Raw genomic sequence first — 26,297 nt, 5'->3', positions numbered from 1 at the left:
TTTTTTTTGGCAAATCTGAATTAAATGTAGCTGAGGGTGTTCAATTTCTAATTGTCTAGCTTGGATTAAAAATTCTACAGCAGAATAGTTTCTGGTAGCTTTCAGTAACTGGGAACTCTATTTGAATTGGGAAGGGGATTTCCCTGCCTCCACAAAGGTTTATTCCTTTTCTGAATATTAGTAAATCACAGCATGAAATTTTAAACAAAGAAAAATATGCTGGTTATCAGCCTGTCCTGATCATGAGTTCTCAAATAACTATTTCACAAATTACGAGTGAAGCTGTGGGAGTCCTACCATGCGGAACATTTGAAATAAAATGAAGCCCTACAGAATCTACTGTGGGAATAATTCTGCCTTGGCCCATGAGAGATGGTCTAGATGTGACCTGATAGATGTGATTCTGTTTCCTAGTCCTTTCTAGGAATAAGTCTAGTTATTGCTCTGCTAGCTATCTTCCAAGCAGAGCTTTTTTGTGTTTTTGGATTTCTAAAACCTATTTTTATTGATTTTGAAAATATAGAATATACTCATTGTGTAAACTCTCCTGTGTTGTGGAACCCAGACTTAAATTTCTCTTTCCAAACCTATCATAGAAGTGTAGGACTGGAAGGGACCTCGATACGTCGTCTATTGCACTCCCCTGCCAAGGCAGGACTACGTAATAACTAGACTATTCCTGACAGGTATCAGGACCCTTTCGCCTAACCCCTCCCCCCCAGTCTAATGAATGCTTCCTTTCCATCTACAGTATGCTTAAGGCTATTCGATATACATTGTCATTTTAAGGCTATTATTTGTTACCTCCATTGACTCTCTGTCCTTAGCTCATACCATTTAATAAGAAGTCTTGAATTGATGTTGAATGGAAATCTGAGTTTCCTTGCTCTTTCCATTTGACATTTTTTATGGTATGTAATTGTAGGGGCTATTATAAGTTTATTTTATGTCTGGATGTTACTTTTTAGTCCCACAAAATAATTTCCACCGATATTTTTACAGATGTGTGGTACTGTCTGACCCCTTGAAAGACTCTTCCCGTTCTCAGGAATCCTGGAATGCTTTCCTGACAAAACTCAGGACGCTGCTTCTCATGTCTTTTACCAAAAATCTAGGCAAGTTTGAAGATGACATGAGAACTTTGAGGGAGAAGAGGACTGAGCCAGGGTGGAGTTTTTGCGAGTATTTCATGGTGCAGGTACAGACTTAGACGACATTTTTAAACAACTTTTTAGTCCTTTGTTTTGTTGAAAGTATTCTTCTTGGCTGTATTTTTTTCGATCAGACTCTCCTTTTAAAAAGATACGGAGGCTAGTATTATGGCAACTTGTCACTATTCTTGCCTGCAATGTTTTTGTGGTGCTGTGTTCACCTGTAAGATCTGTTCAGGCATCTGTGTCTTCGGACCTTGGACAGCAGAAAGGCTATGTGAGCACAGATTTTTTTTATAAGCATTTTATTAGTTCCATTGCCTTTGTGTAAAAATGTCTTTAAAATTAAAGTATATTATGGCTGTGCAAATGAACCCTTCTAGTTAAAATATTATATCAATGTGCTGTACATATTACTAAACTTTCTTTTGCTTAGAATGTTATCAGAGTATAAATGACTTTAAAGTTATTTTTTAAAATGAAATCATGTAATTCTCTGGAGAGAATCCTGTTTTCAGATGTTTTGAATTTCCAGATCTGGATGACTCTTAAATGTATCTGATTTGTTCTAACAAACATTTAAACACTTACAGAAAAAACTGCACATTCAAATGATAACATTAGGGATTGATTTGATTAGAATATTTCTCTTAAAACATAGACTAGAACGTATTTCCCACGTGTGATGCCATATAGTTTTGAATTTTTGCATTATGTAAGATTGGTCCCACCACCTCTTGAGACTTCTCTTTCCCTCCCCCCGGCTCATTATGTAACACAAAACTAGATGGTTGGACAGGAGAAGTCTCATTAAGGTGCAGTTAAGGGTGAGAGTAGATATCAGTAATTTAGGGCAAAATACATTACGGGGATGCTGTTACAATTATCCCAAACTCAAGTGTGTTGAACACAGTAAATTATCAGTTAAGGTTTTAAAAAAAAAAAAAAATTCTCAACATGGTAAAGCCTTAACTCTGCTTATGATGACTGGGGATGAGAAGCGGGGAAGAGAAGAAAAAGTCTTAAAATTCAGTTTAATCTGAAACCACAAATACTAAAGACCTTATTTGTAGTCATTCAGGGCATAAGCTGCTGATCAAAGCTTTTGCATTATTTGATTAACCCTATTCAGGGTGGAAAAAAGGGTGACGCCAAGTGCTAAATTTCTTAAAGGACCTGTTTAACTAATTTTAACTCTGAAACTCATTAACAGATTTACTTGTAAATTCCCAGAAAATTTATTCTGTGGAGTAAGTGCTGTTGTTTGGGGGAGAATAAGTGGAATTTTTCATACATAACAGATGTTGAATCCCTGCTTTAAGTGTAAAACCGAACTTTAATTGTGGAGCTGCAACTAGTGTCTCCATTATACAAATAGAATGTATAAATTATAAGTACATCAGCAGTGGTTTCTGGAAGAGGTGAGTTTTTTATGAGGTTCCTGAGAGTTAAGGCTTGTTCTGAATATTTTATTATAGTGAGTCAGGGCTTGTCTGTACAGAAAAAATTACCAGTATAATTATACCACTATAACTTCCCATGTGGACAGGCTTACTGTAGTTTAGCTTGTTCCTGTTTAGCTTTGGAAGCAGTACAGGTTAACCTGGAAAAAGACCCTCTTATGAGGGTGTCCATGTGGGAGTTATAGCAGTATAATTAATTGTAACATTACATTGTCCTGGGTATTCAAACCCTCAGAGACAAGTTTGGAGAAGTCCTTTTGGGCTAGTGAGTCCTTTTCATAGTTAATTTTTAAAATCCACAATATTGGCTGCAACACGTTTTGATAACTTGTACCTTTCTTTGCCTGTGTGTTAAAAGGAAGAGCTGGCCTTTGTCTTTGAAATGCTGCAGCAGTTTGAAGATGCCTTGGTGCAATATGATGAACTTGATGCCTTGTTCTCTCAATATGTTGTTAACTTTGGTGCTGGTGGTAAGTGCTTTAAATCAACAAGTGAATGCATGCAGCCGATTAGTTGGTTCCACTCCCTGTTTTGCTCAGGACCAAATTAAAGTAAAACAGGGGCCCTAGGCTCAACCTTCCTATATGGTTCTGCCACACCCTTTCCTGGGGTGGCAGCAGATTTCCATTAAGATGCATGAGACACTTCATGATACTTGGAGCTATTGTTTCATGCTCTCTCCAGGTTCAGACAGGCAACAGTTATACTCTGGGCGTGTGTTCAAGCTTTTCTTTGCATCCGTGAGGTCTAGAAACATAATGAAAGCTGAGATTCTGGTCTCATGTGACTCCAAGAATTGGGGCCCTAGCCATGGGTCTAAAGTACCTATGTCTTGATTTGGCCCTGGTGCTGCTGCTTCTTCCCAAAGCTTGTTGTTGAGTCATTAATAATCAAATCTTCTTGCATGCTATTTTGAAGGCTTCCCGTTGAATCTAACGCTATTTTTTTAACAACATGCATGATTACAGGCTACTTTAGACATGGCTAAAATGTGGTTTTCAAATTAGATACAGTAAGAAATTCTAGACACTGTAGAATTATGCCATGCGCAGTTAATGCATATGTATACAGTTCTTTCGTTGTATATTTAATATAAATTGTTTTCTACAAGCAGCATGAGACTTGAGTTCATTTCAGTTTGTCAGTAACATGGGATACATACCTTTCGAAAAGTGTCAAGTAATGTGAAATCAATTATTTTGTATAAGAAAGATGTTATATTTCATAATACAACATAAGATGTTCAGATATGACTGAGTGTAGATGTAAAAATAGAAAGATGTATGGAACACTTAACAAATAACTTATCATGAATTAGTGGGATAAAGGCAGATATGACTAAAACAAGGGGGACACCTATCATGGTGAGGTGTAATTAATGGATGCTCAGGCAGCTAAAGTTGCTCAGCTTTCTATCTGTAATTTCACTTGATTTACTTTAATCATCCAGAAATGCATTGTAAACCAGTTGTCTTATTGCTTATAGCTGTCAGGTATTTAGTCAACATTTTGAAAATTGGCTGCCTACTTTTAAGTATCTAGAGTAAGTAATGGGAGATGTGGCTGCTTATATAGGTATTTGAGTTAGTTTGGCACTAAGGTTGTTGTGGGGGTTTAAAAAAAAAAAAGCCTTTAAAATAATGGGTTTGGACGTTAACTGTATATTTGTTTACTTAGATGGAGCAAACTGGTTGACATTTTTCTGTCAACCAGTGCGGAGCTGGAATGGATTGATTCTCCGTAAACCAATAGATATGGAGAAACGAGAGCTAATTCAGAATCAAGAGGCCACTCTATTAGACTTGCGCAGTTACTTGTTTTCTCGCCAGTGCACGTTGCTGATCTTCCTGCAGAGACCGTGGGAGGTATCCCAGCGAGCACTAGAGCTTCTTCACAACTGTGTGCAGGAGCTTAAGCTACTAGAAGTGAGTTAGTGTAATATAATTCACTATGTAAATAACATCTCTTGTTTAATAATAGAGGTTTCTGTCCAGTTGTCAGTCACCGCTGACACAATTAGCACTGCTAGTGTACGATCAGTATAATGGTGTAAAAATGTTTCTAATTGTAATATTATAGCAATATTACATATATATTACTATGTTTTAAAATAAATATCTACCTGTGAGGATCATGACCTGTGTGGTGGGAGGGTCTCAGAGCAGGGAGTTGAACCAGAGTCCAAACATTTTCACAGCGGTGAAACAGTCCTGCAGCCTGAGCCGTGTGGGCCCAAGTCAGCTGGCATGGGGCAGTCATGGGTTTTTCTTTGCTGAGTAGCCATACAGATGGAGACTGCATAAAGGTTTGTTTTTTGGAGGTAGTATTATGATTGTCTTGTATTGTTAAAATGTTCTGGGCCTGATCTGAAAGACTAATATAAATTTACTATGAAGCTGATAGTCATTCATATGCTTCTTTCCTGAATTCATTACCAATGTCATGATCTATAACCAATAATTAACTTATGTGGTAACAAATGTATAGTTGTGTGGGGAATAGGGCAGGAAGGCTATCTTCTTGATATGTGGGCCAGCAGCTCACTTCAGAACAGCGTGCGTGTGTGAGAGAGAGAATCTACTACTGTATCTTAATGTTGTACCGTGGCTTTATCAGATATGCTGGGGGGATAAATTTTGACCATCCCCAATGTATATCAGATGACCAAAGTTAAGTATTAGTACACTCATCATATATCTGTTTTCAGGAACAGTACTACGTCGTCATGGGAAAATGTCTTCCTGACTCGAGCTTGTGATTCATTTCTTATTAGTCTTATCCTTGCTGTTGTAACTGCAGATACTATTCTTAGTCAAAACTAATCCTTCTGATTGTTTCTAAGATACCATGGTAGTGAAAATTTCATGAGATGATTATTAGTTGCACTAAAAAACACTTCCTCTTCTCCACCTTAAATTTGGTGCCTTAGCATTTGAGTCATATTGCTCATGTATCCTAACACAGAATAAGTAGAAGTTCCCAATGTATTCATACCATTTGTTGTTTAATACGCTTTTTTCAGATTTTCTCTTATTCCTTTCCAAATTGAGCAAACCTAGGCCTCATCTACACTACAATTTAAGTTGATGTAACTTATGTCACTCAGGGTGTGAACCCCATCCTCCCTCTCACCCCCCCCCCCCCGGAGCAACGTAAGTTTCATCAACTTAAAGCAGTGTCTGCACAGCACTATATCGGCAAGAGATCTCTCCTGACGGCATAGTTGAGGTGGAGTAATTATGCTGACAGGAGAGCACTCTTCCATTGGCATAGCGTGTCTTCAGACACACTACAGTGGCACCAATGTTGTGGTAGTGTACACTAGCCCTCTGTCTTCTGAATCTCCTTAAATGGAAGCTACTTCCCATGCAGTGCACCTCTTCCCCAGTCTCTCAAGCTATGTCCTAATATGATCAAGCAATTATTCATTTCTCAATTACCTTTACTGTTCATCTTCAGGTCTCTGTTCCTCCTGGAGCTTTGGATTGTTGGGTATTTTTGAGCTGTTTAGAGGTCCTACAAAGAATAGAAGGCTGCTGTGACCGAGCACAAGTAGATGCCAATGTTTCCCACACAGTTGGCTTATGGAGCTACGCCACTGAAAAGGTAATCAAGCTGTTACATTTCAGTTATGGAGATATCACTTGAAATGTGCCATGGCTTTGTGACAAACTGGGACATGTTTTATTGTGAATCTAGAAGTTCTTTAATACACCTATCTGTAGACTAACCTGGTAGTACTGTGTCGTGCTACTTGGCATAATCAGGTTTACATTTTTTTCTGTTTCTTCATTGGGAGGCAAGGGCTGGGAATACTTAAGCACCATGCTCAGGTCTTTGATGTAGAGAGGGAAAGAGAAGTGCTTCATGTTTCTAAGCAGTGACTGCTCTAGCTGATCTGTAGTGGTGCTGATTTAGCTTTGAAATGAACCCAAGAAATCTGTCAGCTGAAAGGAGGAGGTTACTGTGAATGTGTTGCAAGAAGACAAACCCTGAGCTGAATGAGAGCCTTTCCCCCTCCAAACTTTTTATTTATATTTTGATTTTTCCCCAAACTTCTTATTTATTCCAGCATATTATGGATTTTGTAGAAATCTGGTTACAATATAGAAGTCATGGATGTTATATAATTACAGTAGAAATAATTGACCCTCACCGTTGTTGACAGTGTTAGCTTCAACAGCCCACTTATCTGCTACTTTCCGAAGTTGCTGGGAACTTTCTCACATTTTCTTTTTATTAATTACTATTTTTACTTCGTTTATAGTGTGGTACCTCCTAAAACCCCCCATCAGGATTAGGGCTCCATTGTTCTACATGCTGTATAAACATAGGAAGACAGTTCATGCCCAAAAGAGCTCATATCCTAAAAAGGCAAGACTAAAGTCATGGTAAAATTGAAAAACATACAAGCAAAATAGTCAAGGAGGTGATAGGTACATTAAGCTATTTACAAATCATTGTTACAATGTATAACTGTTTATATTAAAACTTTTGGGGGATGCACTTGGCTTTGAAATAGGGTTGAGGAGATAATTGTTGGAGTACAGGTGGAGTGGATATGATAAATGGGGAGGGAGAATGTTGAGAAACACAATGGGCTGGGAGAGGTTAGTCTGTAGAAGGATTGCAGTGTAGGCAGAGGTATGGAGTGAAGAGGACCAGAATCAATGGCAAAACAGAAAATGAGGTGGGATTATGAAAAGTCCATTTAGAACTATTAAAAGAAAATTAGTCCATACAGTGTGAAATTTACTACTTCAGGGAGGCAAGACAAGTAATGAGACCCTATTGTAAAATAGGTTGGATAACTTGTTGATCAGTAACCTCTGTTATGCTAAAATGACAATCTAATTCTTCACATCAGAAAATAATCACCAGGGTTGACCTTCAGTCAGACAGCATCCTTTGACACAGAATTTAGCAAACTACCCCCAATTCAGTCCCATAATGATTGGTAACTATTCACCTACATCTTTAACAGCACTGTGTTGGTTAAAGGCAGCCCTGCTGATCATCTCTATTGTTCAGGAAGAAATGTTTCACTTCACATACAGCATTATATAAATAATTAGATGTGTTATGAGTTTTCAGCCTGTACATCTACCCAATCTGTACATTGGAGGCTCTGGACTTCATACAGTTGTGTGGTTTAATTTTTTTTTACTGAAACACAAGACACTAATTATAATATTATGAACCTGGTATTTTAAATGCACCTAACTGTTAGTAACTGCCAGACCAATCAAAGTTGTTCTCTATACATTAAAAAAAACCCAATCCCCCCTCCCCAAGCCTCTGGGTTTAATAAGTATCAATATTTCAGGTGTTGTATAAAAATAAAAGTGCTAAGTGTTTACATTTTTAATGTCTTTAATACCAAAAGTTGTTGACTCATAAATATAATTTAGTCTTTGATAAGATTCCTTTCAGCTTTTCAAGTAAAATGCTCAGCCACTTTTAGACGGCTCTCCTGTCTGTCCCATTTTAAGGAGGAGACCATTTTAATGAAGGCTTTATAAGTGGTGTAATATGACAACAGTATTTATCAAAATATCCTGTACTGATCTGTTGGGAGTCATGATGTAGAAGACATTTGTTAGCAAGGTTTTTATACTGATATTCGTAACTTTTTGGAACACATTTATTGCTTGTATTTATTTCCATAGCTAAAGTCCCTTGGTTACCTGTGTGGACTTGTGTCTGAAAAGGGACCAAATTCTGAAGATCTTAATAGAACGGTTGATCTGTTAGCAGGCTTGGGAGCAGAGCGCCCTGAAACAGGTACTACCAAAACTCATACGTACTTTATGTAATACCTTGCAATCTGTTTAAATATGTGGTGGCTTCCCTCTTAGATTAGCTCTTTAGATGGGGAGAATTAAATTATATTCTGTAAGTAGATAAATGTACATGTGATACTTTGGGGGAGAGGGGGGAAAAAGGGGAGCATATGTTCTTTAAGAGTGGTATAGTGTGTGGTTTTTTCAATTTTTTTTTTTTAAATTGTAATTATAACCCTTTATTGTGGATTGTGGCTTTCACAGTATATATTCTCTATCAACATTATGAGGTGCCACAGCAGACATTTCTGACCACTCTTGGTTCTGAATTATACATTACTTCTATTACTGCTCCTACAACAAGCTTTAAAATTAAAAGTCAGTTTGAGAATGAAACAGACGAATCCTGATCTGATATTGTATACCCTGTATGTAACTAGGGCTATAAAGTGACATAACTGTACTGTATTAGTCAGAACCACATAGATTTAGTTGGCTTTCTGTTTCTGTATCAGGCTGAATCTCTAAACAATTCATTGAAAAAATTCCAGATGTTAAATATCTCCTAGTACAATTAGTATATTTGTATTGTTTGCCAGATGCTGAGATGTAATTCTACTTTTGCAGGTGGGATAATGAGTGAAAGGGAATCCAGCAATATGCAGTCTACTGCAATTCCATTAAAAGCGAGTTTTCCCTCTTATAATTTTTGACTTGCTGCAGTTGGTAGCTTTTTTTCTCCTCACCAAGTGTTTGGAGTGACATAAAGAGGTTAAATCAAACAACTTTTTTTAAGTTCCAGTATTTCAGACTTTTCTAGTAGAATGCAACACTTTAAAGTCATTTGAGAGACTAAAATACCATATAAAGTACAGACCTGAAGAAGAGCTCTATGTAAGATCAAAAACTTAGCTCTTTCACCAACAGAAGTTGGTCTAATAGAAGACATTACATCACCTATTTTGTCTCTCTAATATAAAGTACAGAAGCTTCTCATACTGTTTTTTTATAAATCCTATAATGGGTAAGTATGAGAAGTCTTAACTTTGCTAAGATACAGGGGAGTATCTAAATATAATTTTATGTTCTGACAGATTTTGGTGAATGTGATATAGAACACTATTTTTAGAACAGTGTAGGGAAGTTTTCTTAACTGCTGTAATGTCATTTGAATTTTGACTGGAGCAGCAAATGTAGTGGTCAGTAAAACAAATCCTGTTAACTAGATATTTTAATTTCTAATTTGTAAAAATAAGATTACGTTACCTAAATAGTCTGGACTATCTTTAAATATAGCACATAATATAAAAATAATGTTCTCTCTACATTTGATTATTGTGTGTTAAAACAAAAATCTGTTTGTAAGTCAGTATCTCGTTCATTTTATTTTGAAGCTAACACCACACAAAGCCCTTATAAGAAACTCAAGGAGGCCTTATCATCTGTGGAAGCTTTTGAAAAACACTACTTAGTAAGTATGACATATAAGTGTTTACACTGTAGTAAATATACATATTGAAAATGATGAACATATGTATATTCATGGAATGGTTAAGGCCATCATTTTCAAGCGTTGGGTACCTAATGTTAACGTCTCAAATCTGTATTGTGGCACTTATGCAGTCTGACATTCAAATGTGCACACTGTCATTTAGTTAGGGCCACGGTATGTAGTTGGGAGCCTAACATTAGGCACCAGGTTTTTAAATTTTGGTTTAACTTGCCTACCTATTACTATGGGGATGTAAATGGATTTGTAACTTTATAGGTTCTAAAAAAAAAAATTGGCCATACTTTCAGAAACTATATATTATTCCGAACTTAGATTATACGATTGATAAGTTAGATCTGTTCAGGAAACAGTTTGATGTTTGCATCCAGCTTTTCAGGAAATTTTCTTAAGTGGTGATCTGCAATGGGATTTTTTTTCCTGCGTATAACGTTAGTCCCATTGAAGCTGATGACCCTCAGCATAGGTGTAAGGGTTGGAGATAGCATATCTTGTTGAATGATAAAGAATCATAACTTGTTTTGTAACGTGGTATCTCCTTTTCTCTATTATGAAGCCACAGTAATAATTCTTCTGTGAGCTGTAGCTCACTTAAAGCAGGGCAGTTACAGCCCAAGCCTGGGGTTTTTCCACCTCTAAGGCAAACCAAATGAGCCAAACAGAGCAGACTTTGGTCTCACCCCACTGGCTGACCACAAGTCACACAAGCAATTTCCTTGGACACTCCAGTTTCCCAATATCTCCACCAGTGCCACTCGTTATGGAGATAAATGGTTATGAAAACCAATACCCCAGTAAAAGAAAAAAGGTTCTCTCGATCCCAAAGGATCAAGCCCCAGACCCAGGTCAATATACAAATCAGATCTTACCCACAAATCACGCTGTTGCCAATCCTTTAGAATCTGAAATCTAAAGGTTTATTCATAAAAGGAAGGAAATATAGATGAAAGCTAGAATTGGTTAAATGCAATCAATTACATACAGTAATGGCAAAGTTCTTGGTTCAGGCTTGCAGCAGTGATAGAATAAACTGCAGGTTCAAATCAAGTCTCTGGAGTACATCCACTGTTGGGATGGGTCATTCAGTCCTTTGTTCAAAGCTCCAGTGTAGCAAAGTCCCTCCAGAGGTAAGAAGCAGGATTGAAGACAAGATGGAGGAGCTGCAGCAGCTTTTTATGTTCTCTTGCCATGTGGTCGGTCTTTCTTGTTCCAAAGACAAGCTGTGCATCACATGGCATGGAAACACCTCAGAGTTCTGTCCATAGGCATGTCCCTGCATACCTTGCTGAGTCCCAAGGCGTGTCTGCCTTCTCTCAATGGGTCAGTTGTATAGCTGATGGTCCTTACGGGGCCATCAAGCAGGCTAGGCAGAGCTGACACCAATGACATCAGATGAAGTGAGCTGTAGCTCATGAAAGCTTGTGCTCAAATACATTTGTTAGTCTCAAAGGTGCCACAAGTCCTCCTTTTCTTTTTGCGGATACAGACTAACACGGTTGCTACTCTGAAACCAGTACTAATTCTGTAGTTATATTTGTAAGCTACTTTGTATTAAGTCTGACTTCTTCACATCACCCAATTTTTTTATGAAAAAGCTCCCTTGTGCCTGAAACTTGTACATTCTGTTAGGCCATTGACATTTGGTATGGACGAGGTTGAGGGAAATTGAACAAGTCACTTTTAAAATGTGACTTTTTTACAAAATTGAAAAAGGGCACAATTTTTAAAGTATCTCAAAAAAGGTTTGGTCTAAACACTTCAAATTTAATGTCTTACATTATTTCTCAGTAAGAACTAATGCAAATTAGTAAACTAGTAAATTTGTGGAATGACAATGCAAAAATTTGAACTGAACTTCTGAGAGCTTTGTAAAGGTCTCTACTAAGCTCTGAGATCTTGCAGAATTTAAGAAATTGTAAGCTAAATAAATGCCTGCAGAGCTTGGAAGTTACATTAGTGAAATTCCTTTGTTCTTCTGGCTACACAGAACTTGTATGCGTTAGAAATTCAAATAAGGAATTAGTGCACACTGTAAAAGTGTATATACTTCCAACCTCAGTTGCATCAATAATTTGAAATTAAAACACATTCATATTTTTATAACAAGACATTTCTGTTTACTGACAACACAAAAATATCAAGATACTTTTCTAATTTTGATTAGATAGATAAGGAAATTTCTGACTAAACCTAAGAATTATAGATGTTGAAAAATTTTGAAATAGTCACATATATTTTAAGCAATGTTATGGGTTTTTTAATTTTGAAAGTCAGAAAATGCTGAGCTACAACTCCATGATCTACTTTCTCGGATTCTGGAGAGTGTCCTAATTAACAGAGATTAACAAGTCACAACAATTTTAGAAACTCTTCATATCAAGTGTAAAATCTACTACACACACGTTGGCTCCTATCTTTTGTGTGTATATAACTGAGGTGTCTATAGCCAGTATATCTATGGTTGACGATGTAGGGATATGTTTGGTCTGTCTCAGCAGTTCTCAAAATGTTTTAATGGAGTCGTCAGAGCTGACATTAGACTTGCTGGGTCCCAGGGCCAAAGTCCAAGCCCCACCATCTGGGGTTACAGGCTTGGGCTTGGGCTTCAGCTCCTCTCCTCCCCTGCCCAGGGCAGCAGGGCTTGGGTGGGCTCGGGCATTGGACGCCCCCTGCTGAGGTTGTGTAGTAATTTTTGTTGTCAGAAGCGGGTCACGGTGCAATGAAGTTTGAGAACCCCATCTGTAGGGTGGGCTAAAACCATCTTGAGATGTTACTGAGAGAAAGACGGGGTTTTAGTCTATATATAGAGACTTGACTAGGAAGATCTTAATTGTGCAATGTTGAATGGGAAAGACTCTTTAGACTCTCTGTGGGAGGTGAAATGTTGCTGAACATAGCTGGAAGGGAGGGTTGTGTTTCTAGCCTGTATATGGATAGAATGATACAAAATGTTGGTATCTGTGGCCCAGAGTGGAGGAGGAGCCTGAAGGAGTTGGGGTTGCCAACATGTGATATATGTGGTGGTTTTCTGGTTAATGTGTTTAGGGGGGAGAGGGGTCTTTAGCCATTTTGAAAATTTAGCTGGGGAAAGGGACGGGGGCTAAGGAGACTGACCTGCAGGTTTTGGCTATGCAGGGAATGGGGCTCAAGGTTGGTTGTGGAACCTTAACTCTGGGTTGCTTGTCTTCCAGCAGAGTGCCTCAAACAATTTATTTAACTGTATAAATGTCTTAAAATATATCCATGTACAACTATAACTCTTAGTTCTTTGTTTGGGAATTGCACCTGTTGATTGAGGTTCCTCTTTCATTCAGATTAAACTTCTTTCAGAATAGGACCAGTTACATGATCTCTCTCACTCCAGCAGTACATGCACACATTTCCAAGTAGTGCTGCATAATATGTATGATTAGAACCCCAAATGACAAGGCTCTTTTACAAACTTTTAATGATCTTATAAATGTGAACAGGATGCACAAAGATCTAGAGGGTAACAGAATACTGTCACCTAGAAATGTAGTCACTTTAAAAATGAGTTAGAAAGTAGTTTCAAGTACATCTTGTACAACTACATCTGCCTTTAATCCCTGTCATTTTTTGTGGTATTAAAATCTCGTCCTATTTTTAAAAGATGTTTTTCTTTCCTCTATTGCTCTGTGTAATACCGACGTAGAGGGTTACTGATTATACAGGGGAAACAGTGATGGCTACTTAGACACAAAGTGTTACCAGGTGTTGAAGATCTGCGCGGCGCCCCCCCATCTTCAATTTCTTTCAGTTGTAGTAGTAATTAAGTCGTTTCAAGACATTTTTATTTTAAGATGATTGTCCCTCAAATAAACTAGCATAATTGTGTGGCATTTCCCTTGTGAAGTATCTTATGTGTACAACTACTAAACAAAATGTTATACAAAAATCAACAAATAATTATGTTCACTTTGAACTGTTCATTGGGGTTTTTGGTTAGGAATGAATTCTTTTCTGTTCCAAGTTTTGCACTTGTTAAATTCTTGTTTCTTTACCTTTAAACAGGATCTGTCCCATGCCACCATTGAAATGTACACAAATATTGGAAGAATCCGCTCGGCTAAACTCGTTGGAAAGGACTTGGCAGAGTTTTATATGTAAATGAATTTTTTAAGAATGTCTTCTAAAAATACCATAGTGTTGAAAAGCTTGGACACAGTCTGTAAGGGAAATTAACTGTATTCTGAAAGAAGCATTTAACAGAATATTTTTAATGGTCCAGGTGCTATTAATACAAGTATTCTAAATAGGTTTTCTTTCAGCAATAAAATACATAATACAGAAAATTAACAAGATACACTAATAATCTGTCATGCCAAACCACGGTACCCAAAATAATAGTCAGGCAATCCGACGGCTAAAATAAACTTATGCTGCTGGATTTAATATCAAAGGCCCCGAAAGCAGTGAGTAGGTGATTTCTCCCCCCTCCTCCTTTTTTGGGGGGTGAGGGGGGAAAGTGGGGGAATAATAAAGATAAATATTCAGATGTGCTGAGTAAGCAGTTAGGAGTGAGTTTTTGGCTCTGAGCCCTCCTTGCTTTTGTTTTTATTAACTGGCTGATGATAGCTGTATCCCTTGCACCTACTCTAGGCTAAAAAGCTTTCAGGCATGTTTTCTAATGTGATTTCCAACACTTACTATATGTGTTAATGTAAGTTTTTATTAATTGCAATATGCTCAACATTAAATCACACTGGAAGGTAAACCAATGTGCAGTTAAGCTCCGCTGAAGAGATTTCATTAATGCTTCCCAGTTTTACATTTCAGGGAGTTTCAGAGTAGGGCGGTATTTTGGTTTGGTGTTTGGCCCTGTTATACTGGAACGTGTTTCTCTTGTTGATGCATCATAGCTAATCATGACCCTCATACTATGGCTGGAAGGTCTGAATTCACTCAGGTTTTGGCCTGAAGGACACGAGAGAGACCATTTAATTACAAAATAGTTCTATATGATCCCTATCTCCCCCATTCTTCCCTCCCCCCTCCCCCCAGTTTTAGTATACTTAGAACTTGTTGAATAAGCGTATTTTTAATTATAAAAATGAGACATCTGCATCACACTAATGAACCCCAGTGGGCTGGCAGGGGGAGAACCTTGACTTTGGTTCCTTTGTTTTTCGAGACAGATTTGTGTTTGAATGCTTTGTGTAGTTACTGTATAGTATTTCTAACTAAAAATAATTTTTGGCTTTGGGTGAAATGCATAAGCAATCCCCCAGTATACGGTGTTGGCAAAATCAATATTGTGATCATCCATTACAATACTTTATCAAGTGCATATTCAATGAGTAAATCTCAAAAAAGTGGCTGCTTTTTCAGTGTCGTTAACTTGCTAGAAGTTTGGGATATATGTGTCCATGGCATTCTGTTTCACCTAGATCAGGTGCGAACTATTTATTCTTTATTTTCCAGGAGGAAGAGGGATCCACAGAAGGCAGAGGTCTATCTTCAAGGAGCACTAAAAACTTACCTTGCTGAGGGCTGGGCATTGCTTATCACACATACAAGAAAGCAGTTAGCAGAATGTCAGAAACACCTTGGGCAAATTGAAAAGTATCTTCTAAAATAAAGAAATCTGGAAAGTTCAGATTGGAGTTCTGTTGACATGCATATTTTCTGACCTAAATCTGTTGAGAGGCTGGAGAGAGTCCAGTCAGTAGCCAATGAGATTAGTCTGTTGTTGACTTTTCTACAATCCATTCAATGTCTTTGATCTCTTTATACAGGTTTTTCTTATGTTTCCCTGTTTTGCATTCCAACATCTGAGTCCTTGAGACAGAGTTGACAGAGCATAGATAATGTGATCCATTATATTAGACTAACAAATCTAGTGTACACATTTTCTGTTTGCACTTGTAGCAAAGGGTATGTTAGCCCTAAAGTTTATATGATGTTACTTATTTTTGGTCCAATAAACATCACACTCTATACAGTTTCTGCCTACACATTAACGTAGTGGAGGCTAAGTCCAACTGATTCTCAGTTAGAATTTAGGGTCCTAACTGCTGAGGTCTCCTCTAATAATGGGTCCTAGGCTCCCAAGTCACTTGAGCACTTGAAATTTTTATTCTGTATGTTTCAAAATGTGCTCTTACAAAAAATGCTGTTGAGCTAATGATTATGTAGTCTTAGTGACTACTGTACTGCAGCAAGTCCCTGTACCGCAAGAACTCCAAGAGAATATAAATTCCTTTCTTATGATTAGTTATGGTAAGTGCTACTATCGCATTTGGCGGATTCTCAGAGCAGAGTTCTGTGCATTAAATGTATGGTACACACCAATAAATTATAATTTAATCAAATGCTAGAGCTTATTTAAAATTTAATTTTTATCACAGTGTAATGTAATGCATCAATATTTTGGCCATAGAGTTCATTCCTCTGTGGTTAGTAAAGAGAGTGAATTTTCCTCCAGTCAGTTATGTGTTTGAGACACTGCATTTTGCTACATAAAAAACAGACTACGTGTGGTGGATAACTTTATTAGATCTGCAGTAAAATAAAAAGATGCTTCTGTAATGGGCTTTAATGATAGTGAACCCTTCCATTGCTTTATTTTCTAATGGGAATGTCTGTTGATGCTAAAGCAGCTTATCCAGTATCTGGAGGGTAGAAAAGCCGTAACTCAAAAATTCATCAAATTTTTTTCCCCACCAAAGTGTTTCTGAAATGGATTGTAGTTCTTTCCTCTCAGTTCCTTAACGTGGTATGTCAGCTATCTTCAAACAAGCAGTCTTTTAGCTGGTGATGATCACTTAACAGAAGATGAGCGACAACACTTCTGCGAAGAAATTTTAAATTTTGCCAACCAGGAAACAGAGGGCAAAGGTGAGACTAGATTTAAATATTTGACCATCTTATTTCAGCTGATCAGATCTTTAATCTTTCTTTTCAAAAGGAGATAGTAAGTTTTTCTGATCAGAGCTCACTGCTCTGTGTGTAACTTCTGGACCACAACCCCCATGTATTCAATTATTTTATTTGATTTAATTTCACTTTTATCTGACAAATCGGGAACTTTTTCCACCTCTCACCTCAAGCCCCTCAAAAGTTTTTAGGGATGTGTGTGTGTGTTTTTGGGGGTACTTTTTGAGTGATTTTTTTCTCCAGTTCTGCTATAGTAGTCCGTTTTTTTTTATGGCTGCATCTACACTAGCATATCTTGTATCTATAAAATTAGCTACTGGAGCATTGGTATTAGTGATATAAGATGTAATGTAGACCAGGCATGGGCATTTTTATCAGTGTTGTCTGTCCCCCTCTCTTCGCTACAACTCCCAGCACTGCTTCAGCTAGTGAAGCTCCACCAGTAGTGAAGTATAGCTATGAAGATTGTTAGTGTGGTAAGGTCTTTGTTTTTTCAGATGTTTTCTGCTTTTTGTGGTCTATTAATATATCCCTTTCTTTTTCTGCATATTGTTGTTCACCTTCTCATCCCCTGAGTTTCAGCTTGTTTCAGTAGTCACGCATGCTCCTGCACAAGTTTGTCCCAGAAGGGCAGAAACCAATATGAAACTGTCTGGTGGTAACATGGTTCCAGTTGCTTTAATCGGTAGTTGCACGTAGATGTGACCTAAGTATTCTTTAAGTCTGCTAATGCCCAATGGCCTTTGCTTGGTTGCAACATAGACAGAACCTAACTACCATCATCTTTGGCTATCCCTCGAAACGAGGATGATGTCTGTCAAAGGGGTTCATTGGTGAGGTTTTTAAGTGGCTGAGGAGCCCAATTCTTGCCCTGTAGATTTTCCCACAGAAGTGACAGGTGTAATCTTGTAGGAGACATAGTTGTTGACTGGACTGTTATGCCCTTTCTTTCCTCCTTTGTCGCTTCTCTGTCTCATGAGCACATCTGTTCTCCTCAAAGTGAGCTGTGTCTTGGTGTATGTTGTGGCGTCACTTTGTTCTGTTCCGTGCCAAGTCCTCACAGTTTGTTGGGTTGATGCCTCCCTTTTTAAGACGTACTTTCAGTATGTATTAGAAACGCTTCTGCTGCCCTCCGCGAGCATTTCTTCCCTGACTTAACTGAGAGAAGAGTACTTACTTCAAGAGGCAAGTGTCAGGCATACATACACAGTGGCCAGCCCAGCGGAGCTGGTGTTTCATGACCTGCACTTCTATGCTGCTGATGTTGGTTGCAGAGAGAACGCTGATGTTAGTATGTAGGTCTTCCCAGCTAATCCTGAGAATCCGCCTGAAGCAGCGCTGCTGGAACCACTCCAGCCGCTTGAGATGACGACATCTGTAGGTTATCCAGGTCTCTCACCCATAGAGAAGGGTGCGGATGACAACTGCCTTGTAAATCAAGACCTTGGTACCTGTAAATCCCTATCATTGAAGACTTGTTTGAGTAGTCTTCCAAAAGTTGCGCTGGCACAGCGGATTCTGTATTCAATTTTTGTGTCAATGCTGGCTGTTTGGGAGAGGTGGCTGCCAAGACACAGAAAATGGTCCACATTTTCCAGGGGTTCTCCGCTGATCGGATTTGTGGAGTACGAAGAGTAGTTTGTGCAGGTGAGGGTTGGTAGAGTAGCTTGGTTTTCCCGATGTTGAGAGAGAGACCCAGACTGTGATAGGCATCTGCAAAAAAGATTTAAGGCACTTTGCAGGTTGGCCTTGGTGTGTGCAAGAATGATGCAATCATCTGCCTACTGTAGGTCAGTGATGCCAATTCTCATGACCTTAGATTTTGTTTGGAGACATTGAAGATTTGAGTATTGTATGGATCGCCAACTTCTCAAACCTGATTCCGTCAGGACAGCAGTCGCGAATGGGAATCAGGATCACGGTAAGGTAAATGGAGTAGAGTGCTGAAGCAATGACATAGCCCTGCTTGACACCAGTGCAAATGGTGAATGGTTTGGTCTCTGAGCTGTTGCACAAAATGGTGGCAGTCATCCCATCATGGAGCAGTCAGATGATGGAAATGAATTTCTGTGGACGGCCAAACCTACATAGCATCTTCCGTAGGGCATCACGATTGATAGTCAAAGGCCTTGGTTATATCGATGAATGTCATGAACATTGCTGGTGTTGCTCTCTGCACTTCTCCTGAATCTGTCGTACCATGAAGATCATGTCTATTGTGCCTCCAGGTGACCTGAAGCCACACTGTGATTTGGGGAGGAGTTCCTCAGCAAGTGGGAGGAGGCAGTTTGGTAGGATCTGGGCAAGAACCTTCCCTGTGATGGAGAGGAGAGCAATACCTCTGTAGTTCCCGCACTAAGATTTCTTCCCTTTCTTGAATATTGTAACAATGTTGGCATTCTTAGTCAGGTGGAATTTCTTCGCAGGTCAAGATTTTGTTGAGGAGTTGGCAAAGTTTGTGCTGGAGCATTGTTCCACCAGCTTTAAAAACCTCAGCTGGGATGCGGTCTGGGCCTGGTGCCTTGTGATTTTTTTTGTCTAAGTGATGGCATGCCAGACTTCCTCAAAAGATGGGCGATTGCAAGGTGTTCCATTGCTCAGCATTCTGGAATAAACTCGATTGTGTCTTCAGAGACCGTGGATTAGTAGGCTCTCAAAAGTGCTCCTTCCAGTGTTGTGTAATAGCTGCATTGTCCTTAAGGAAGGTGAAGGAATCCTGAGAATGTAAGCGGGTTGGGCCTTTGGGGCTTGGCAAATATATAGCTTTTGTTGCTTGAAAGAAGCTTCTCCTGTCATCCTGGTCTACGAAATCCTGGATCTGAGGCCTTCTCTTTCCACCACTTGTTTTTGAGGTCACATAGCCTACTTTGGCTTTAAGCAGGTGATAGGTCTCATGTTTTCATTTGTTAGAGGAATCATTTTGCCAGTTACAAAATGCATTTCTTTTTTGTTGAATTAATGCTAGGATTTCCTCATTGTTTTCGTCAGACCAGTCTTGGTGCCGATGAGTGGAATGTTCTCTGGTTTCAGCACATGTATTGTGAATGGTGTTTTTAAGTTGATCCCAGTGCTCTTGAATGTCAGTGATGTTGGGCAGGTTAGAGAGTTTCTCAGACAGATGTTGCTGGAACATCTCACAGCTGTCTTGGTCTTGAAGTGCTTTGATGTTGTACCGCTTTCGCTTAGTCTTTGGGTGTTTTGTGGTGTGGTGGAGCGAGTTGCAGGTATGTGACTAATTGATGGTCTGTCCAACAGTGGTGGGCATTTCTCCTTGTTCATGTTGTATGGATGTCGGTATAGTCTCAGACTCTGACTATAACATAGTCAAGGAGGTGCCAGTGTTTGGACCGAAGATGTTTCCAGGTGGTCTTAAATTTGTTACTCTGCCTAAAGATGGTATTCGTGATGAGCAGGTCATGCGCCACACATTTGCTAAGAAGGAGAATACCATTGGGGTTTACATTTCCCACCCCTTCTTTGCCTATTGTGCCTCTCTAGAGTTGAGAATCCCATCTGTCTCTAGCATTGACATCTCCCAAGAGGATGAGTTTGTTGGCCTTAGGTGTGGTTGTGAGGACTGCATCAGGAGTTCTGTAAAACTGCTGCTTATTGTCTTCCTCATCGAGTGCTGGGGCGTATGCGCTGATGACCATGGCATATTGATTGTTACTGAGCTTGAGCCAAAGAGTCATGAGACGCTTGTTGATCCCCACGGGAAGCTGTGGGGAAACTGGTGCACAGGCGGTAACCACACAAAACTTTACAGGAGGAAAACCCTGACCCAGTGGCAAGGAGATCCAAGACAGCCAGGGGCCTCTCTCCTCTTGCAGCCCTCATCCACCTTCACAGCTGCAGAGTACTAGAAAGTCCTCTGTATGCACCCGATCAACTGTTGAGGTCTTGATGTTTGGACCACAGTTAGTCAGGAGCCTCACCTCAGACCTGCTTGTTAAGGGGGACACTACCAGGAGTATAAAAGCTCTGAATAATATAGCTCTGAGGGTCTTTAGCCCACGCAAGCCTCACCACCACAACAAGGTTGCAGGTCCATCAGGGAGGGGTTTCGTCTATACCACAAATTGGAACCAGGTTGTAACTGTAGTATAGATAAGCCCAAAGGTGGTGTGATCTGGAGTCACTGGGGATGTTACTTGTAAACAAAAATATAGTAATAAACAAGTTGATTACCAATTCTATGGGATTTTATAACCATTTTAAGAGAGCCAAGTTTTGAGCCCTCAGTTTCTGCTTCTATGGAATTAGGTGCAGCTCTGAGAGTAGAGGATAGAGCCTGATAGCATCTGTAACTCTGAATTTCCTGGCTTTTACAGGCTTGTTGTACTGTCAGGCAGTGGATACTTTACTATAATGTATGTTTCTGTTTAGTTTTATAAGTCATAATAACACTATCTAAATTCTGGTCTGTCCACTTTTTGTAATGGTATTGTAAATGGTATTAGGCTGAGAGACTTTTGGAAGCACTTCTTAGTTCATGCATTATTGGCAATAATGGATGATGCACTAATTAACATGTTCAGTTGAATACCAGAAAGGTTCTTTAGTTTTTCCTCACCTTTCTACTTCCCTGTTGCCGCTACCAGGGCAGCTCACAGTTCATCTCCAACCATCTTACACTCCCTGATTTACCTTTCTGCCTCTGGAGCCCACTCTCTGTAGCTCTGAAATCATGCTCTGCAGACTGTTGTCCTGCCTTCTCTAGTGTCAGCCTTGTGCTCCCCTCTGGCTAATGGCTTTTCTTCTGACTGCCTTGATAAATATTTGATTTTCTCCTCTCTACTCCAGCCTGTACTTTGTCCTCAGAAGCATTTACTATGATTTAAACTCCGAGCACACTTCGGGGAAATTTTTTCTGAAGATATACTGCTCATCTTTCAGAGTAACAGCCGTGTTAGTCTGTATTCGCAAAAAGAAAAGGAGGACTTGTGGCACCTTAGAGACTAACCAATTTATTTGAGCATAAGCTTTCGTGAGCTACAGCTCACTTCATCGGATGCATACTGTGGAAAGTGTAGAAGATCTTTTATACACACAAAGCATGAAAAAATACCTCCCCCCCCCCACCCCACTCTCCTGCTGGCAATAGCTTATCTAAAGTGACCACTCTCCTTACAATGTGTATGATAATCAAGGTGGGCCATTTCCAGCACAAATTCAGGGTTTAACAAGAACATCTGGGGGTGGGGGTGTTTAGGAAAAAACAAGGGGAAATAGGTTACCTTGCATAATGACTTCGCCACTCCCAGTCTCTATTCAAGCCTAAGTTAATTGTATCCAATTTGCAAATGAATTCCAATTCAACAGTTTCTCGCTGGAGTCTGGATTTGAAGTTTTTTTTGTTGAAGAATTGCAACTTTCATGTCTGTAATCACGTGACCAGAGAGATTGAAGTGTTCTCCGACTGGTTTATGAACGTTATAATTCTTGACATCTGATTTGTGTCCATTTATTCTTTTACGTAGAGACTGTCCAGTTTGACCAATGTACATGGCAGAGGGGCATTGTTGGCACATGATGGCATATATCACATTGGTGGATGTGCAGGTGAACGAGCCTCTGATAGTGTGGCTGATGTTGTTAGGCCAGCAGGAGAGTGGGTTTGTGTGTGTGTGGGTGGGGGTGTGTGTGTGAGAGAACTTGGATTTGGGCTGGAGATGGCCCAACTTGATTATCATTCACATTATAAGGAGAGTGATCACTTTAGATATGCTATTGCCAGCAGGAGAGTGGGGTGGGGGAAGGTATTTTTTCATGCTTTGTGTGTATAAAAGATCTACACTTTCCACAGTATGCATCCGATGAAGTGAGCTGTAGCTCACAAAAGCTTATGCTCAAATTGGTTAGTCTCTAAGGTGCCACAAGTACTCCTTTTCTTTTTGCTCATCTTTATGTACATATTTCTTGATGTTCTGCTTAGATTACAAAAGTGAAGACACCTTGGAAATACCATAGATGTGTCATGCTAGGCCTGCTTCCTAGCTGAAATATAAAAATATATATATATATATATTTTAAGTGCCTGTCACCGGTTGTTTTCTGGCATCTAGCAATTATGTAAGAGTGAGGGGAACCTGACCTGGTGCAGATAATGGCTCCAGGCACCACTCTGATCATGACTATCATGAGTTTACGTTTGCTACGGTGGTATGTCCTCTGGAATATTCTGTCATGTTAAATTAACTGTTCAGGTGTACAGGAGCATAAAGAATAATCGCCCAGCATTAGTCTTATGATACTGTGCTGCTTAGATTGGGAAATGTTTGCTACATGAGTAAGTGATTCTGAAGAGGTTGAATGAATAACAGATCTTGCTATGGGTACATCTACACTGTCCAAAAAAAGTGCTCTGAGATCCACTCCCCTCACTGGGTTCCAGAGCCTGGGCTCCAATCCAAGTGGGAATGTCTACACTGCTATTTTTAGTCCTATATAGCAAGCCTGAGTCAGCTGAGACTCATACTCGTTGTCAGGGGTGTGGAGTTGTTTTTTTTCTTCAGTGTAGGTGTGCTATACGGCTTAAAAGCTATTGACACGAACAGTTCCTTTGTCAGATTTTCTCACTACAACTGTATTTGAGGCAGAACTAAAGTTGTAACTTTAAAAAACATTTGATTTTAGGTGTCATCAAGAATTTAAAATTTTTTATTCCGTTTAGTTTAAGAGGAAGATAGTGTTTTGTCTCTTTGGTATTGGGGGGGAACATAGTTTTTAAAATGTCTACACTTTTTAAAAAATGGATTACTGTAAAGGCTAACCTTGCATTACCAAAAGCAGAGTGGAATAAAATACCTTGTTCTTGTCTGTACTTCCAGGTCAAAAGGTTATACTGTCTATGTATTCCTTTGCACAGTTGAAAACTCTACATTTTGACCCTCCAAATGCTGTTATCCATGTGGGTGGAACACTGTCTATTGAGCTGACTTTGCTGAGCCAAATGCCTATCCCAGTTGAAGTGGATCAGGTTGCCATCAATGTCCACTTCAGCATTGAGAAAAATAGTTACCGGAAAACAGCTGAATGGCTCACTAAACACAAAACTTCCAACGGTATTATCAGCTTCCCGAATGAGGTTGCCGGTTTCCCTTTGTCAAGAAACAACTTGCCAGCACTGGAGTTATATGAAATGTACGAAAGGAGCCCTTCGGATAACTCTTTGAACACAACGGGAATAATCTGCAAAAATGTGCACATGCTACTGCGAAGGCAGGAGAGCAGCTCTTCTCTGGAAATGCCCTCAGGGGTGACTCTAGAGGATGGGGCTCACATGTTAAAATGTAGCAACATTATACTGGAACCAGGGGTCAATACAATAACATTCAGAACTCAGGTATGTTTTTTACAATTGAGTCAGCATAGCACTCATGAAAGAGAAGATTTAAAAGCACTGACTAGAGAAGGGCATAATGATGGCAAGTGCTATCCAGTGTTGCTCCCCTGCCACAGCTTTGCCAATGCAGCTTAACTCTTCCTGGCTCACCCCTGTTATTGCAGACCTTGGCTGATCATGAAGAGAGGCTGCTAACTCTGCTAAAGTGTGTGGTTGGTTCTCTGGTGTGCAGAAGTGAGAGACTAGAGTGATCCCACCAAACTCATTTTAAGTCCTTTTTATTTATCCAGTTATCACTTTCATAAAAATAAAACCCTTATCTAACAACTAGAATTCAGATGAGTATTACATCTGTCCCAAACTGCAATGTTCATTGTCCATCATGTTCTAGAAAAGGTAAGATTCTCTTGTTTCATAGTCAGACTTGCTCAGAGTAATGCATAAAAGGTTCCAGGTGGGGAGGTGTTTTTCTTATTGTGTTCTATTACAGGTAATCTTTTTTCCAGCGTCCGTATCTGCCAGATTTAGCTGTAGCAACACATAATCACGTTGGTGGTCGCTTACTTCCAGAGTGTGGTGTGATAGCAGCTATAGTAATCATTGCATACAAAAAGCGGTTAAGATTGCAAAGTCAACCACTTGCTCTTAAGAAATGTCAGAATTAAGGTTGCTTGTGTAACTTTAATTCTTCCCTGTGAGTATGACATTCTTTAGCTATGTTACCACATACTCTTTTCCTCAAAGGATCTCCGTCTCCTTCATTGCAGAAGATCAAGGTATGTAGCGATTGAAGGAGAGAGCTGCAAGAAGAGAGAAAATATACAGGTACGCCCAGGGCTGCCCCTAGGGGAGTGCAGGGCCCGGGGCAGAAGTGACGAATTCGTCTCTTCCGGGACTGACCACGCCAGCCAATCACACTGGCCTGCAGGGCCCCCCAAAGCGCAGGGCCCCCCAAAGCACAGGGCCCAGAGCGGTCACCCCAATTTGTGCTACACAAGAGATGGCTCTGGTTAAGCCAATTGAATATTGCCAGGAAAACTGGTTGTATTTCTGTCTCTGCCACAGATTGATTTTTTTTTTTAATGTGATGCTGGGCAAGTCACTTTAAACCAAAATTCTTAAAGATGGTCACTAGTTGTGTGTGCTTTATTTTCTGGATGCCCTACTTGAAACCCCTAAGGCTGATTTTCAGAAGTGCGAAGTAACTCAGTTGCAGCTGAAATCACTGAGAGTATGTCTACACTGCAATTAAAAAGTGCCAGCTGACTCTGGCTTGCAGGGCTGTTTATTTGCATGTACACTGCAATTAAACAGTCCCTTAGCCTGAGCCCAAGTCAGCCAGCATGTGCCAGACACCATTTTTTAATTGCAATGTAGGCATAACTTGAAAGCTGTGACGCTTCATACCTCTAGTAGTAAGGTAGTACGGACTGAAGGAATGAGTGATGGGGTTGGGAGTTAGGAGGTCCTGAGTTCAATCCTGGCTCTGCCACTGACTTACTGTGTGGCCTTAAGCAAATCACTTAGAAAGTCAGTGTCCTCACCTGTAAAATGGGAATAATAGTTACTGACCTGCCTGACAGGGTGTTGTGAGGAATAATTTGGTATGTCTATATAGCATTTAAAATGTTCTGAAAAATACGTATTTCAGAATGTAGCCTCTTGCAAAAAAATTTTTGCCTTAATCATGTTGTGCTTCAGTTCTCTGTCTGTATGTTTTAAAAAAAAAAAAATAAAACAAAAATCTTCAGACCTCCAGAGAGGGGTGTTCTTAAACTTGGATACTACAGTGATGAGCACACTGTAGATAAACCACGAGGAAATGAATAATTCTATCTTCAGTGCAGTGTCTCGATGGTGTACAGTAAATAAAGCATGGGGCAATGCATTGAGTATAAAAAGAAATATTGAATTTTTGCCTCATTTCCTGAGCTCTGCCTGTCCTGTATACTGAGTGAGGCGAAGGTCCTGTGAATAAAACAGTATGATTTTTGTAATTATACACTGCCTCGAATTAATGTTGGCATTTCCTAATGTTTTAAGTAGTTAACTTTGCAACCTTATACAGAACTGAACAAAAGCAAAACTATAGATTATTTTAAAAATTGAAGGTTTAACAGTGCTGGTCATGGAGGTTTTTTCCAATGT

At 39.4% G+C, this 26,297-nt stretch overlaps 1 protein-coding gene across 3 annotated transcripts in view; it reads left to right on the top strand.

Annotated features, from left to right (window-relative positions):
- Positions 1-26,297, top strand: part of TRAPPC10 (trafficking protein particle complex subunit 10) — a 96,492-nt gene that overhangs the window by 36,067 nt on the left and 34,128 nt on the right. For all 3 annotated transcript variants that reach the window (XM_077817770.1, XM_077817780.1, XM_077817789.1), the window contains exons 5-14: positions 1,003-1,198; positions 2,973-3,084; positions 4,292-4,539; positions 6,074-6,220; positions 8,284-8,398; positions 9,792-9,868; positions 13,940-14,031; positions 15,350-15,490; positions 16,653-16,765; positions 23,635-24,149. In XM_077817770.1, coding sequence (XP_077673896.1) covers positions 1,003-1,198; positions 2,973-3,084; positions 4,292-4,539; positions 6,074-6,220; positions 8,284-8,398; positions 9,792-9,868; positions 13,940-14,031; positions 15,350-15,490; positions 16,653-16,765; positions 23,635-24,149 — 1,756 coding nt within the window. The remainder of the gene's footprint in view (positions 1-1,002; positions 1,199-2,972; positions 3,085-4,291; positions 4,540-6,073; positions 6,221-8,283; positions 8,399-9,791; positions 9,869-13,939; positions 14,032-15,349; positions 15,491-16,652; positions 16,766-23,634; positions 24,150-26,297) is intronic.

Source organism: Eretmochelys imbricata, chromosome 1, assembly GCF_965152235.1.
Source record: "Eretmochelys imbricata isolate rEreImb1 chromosome 1, rEreImb1.hap1, whole genome shotgun sequence".
Lineage (NCBI taxonomy): Eukaryota > Metazoa > Chordata > Testudines > Cheloniidae > Eretmochelys > Eretmochelys imbricata.
Note: the sequence above shows the minus strand (reverse complement) of the source record. Positions and strands in the feature narration are given on the sequence as shown.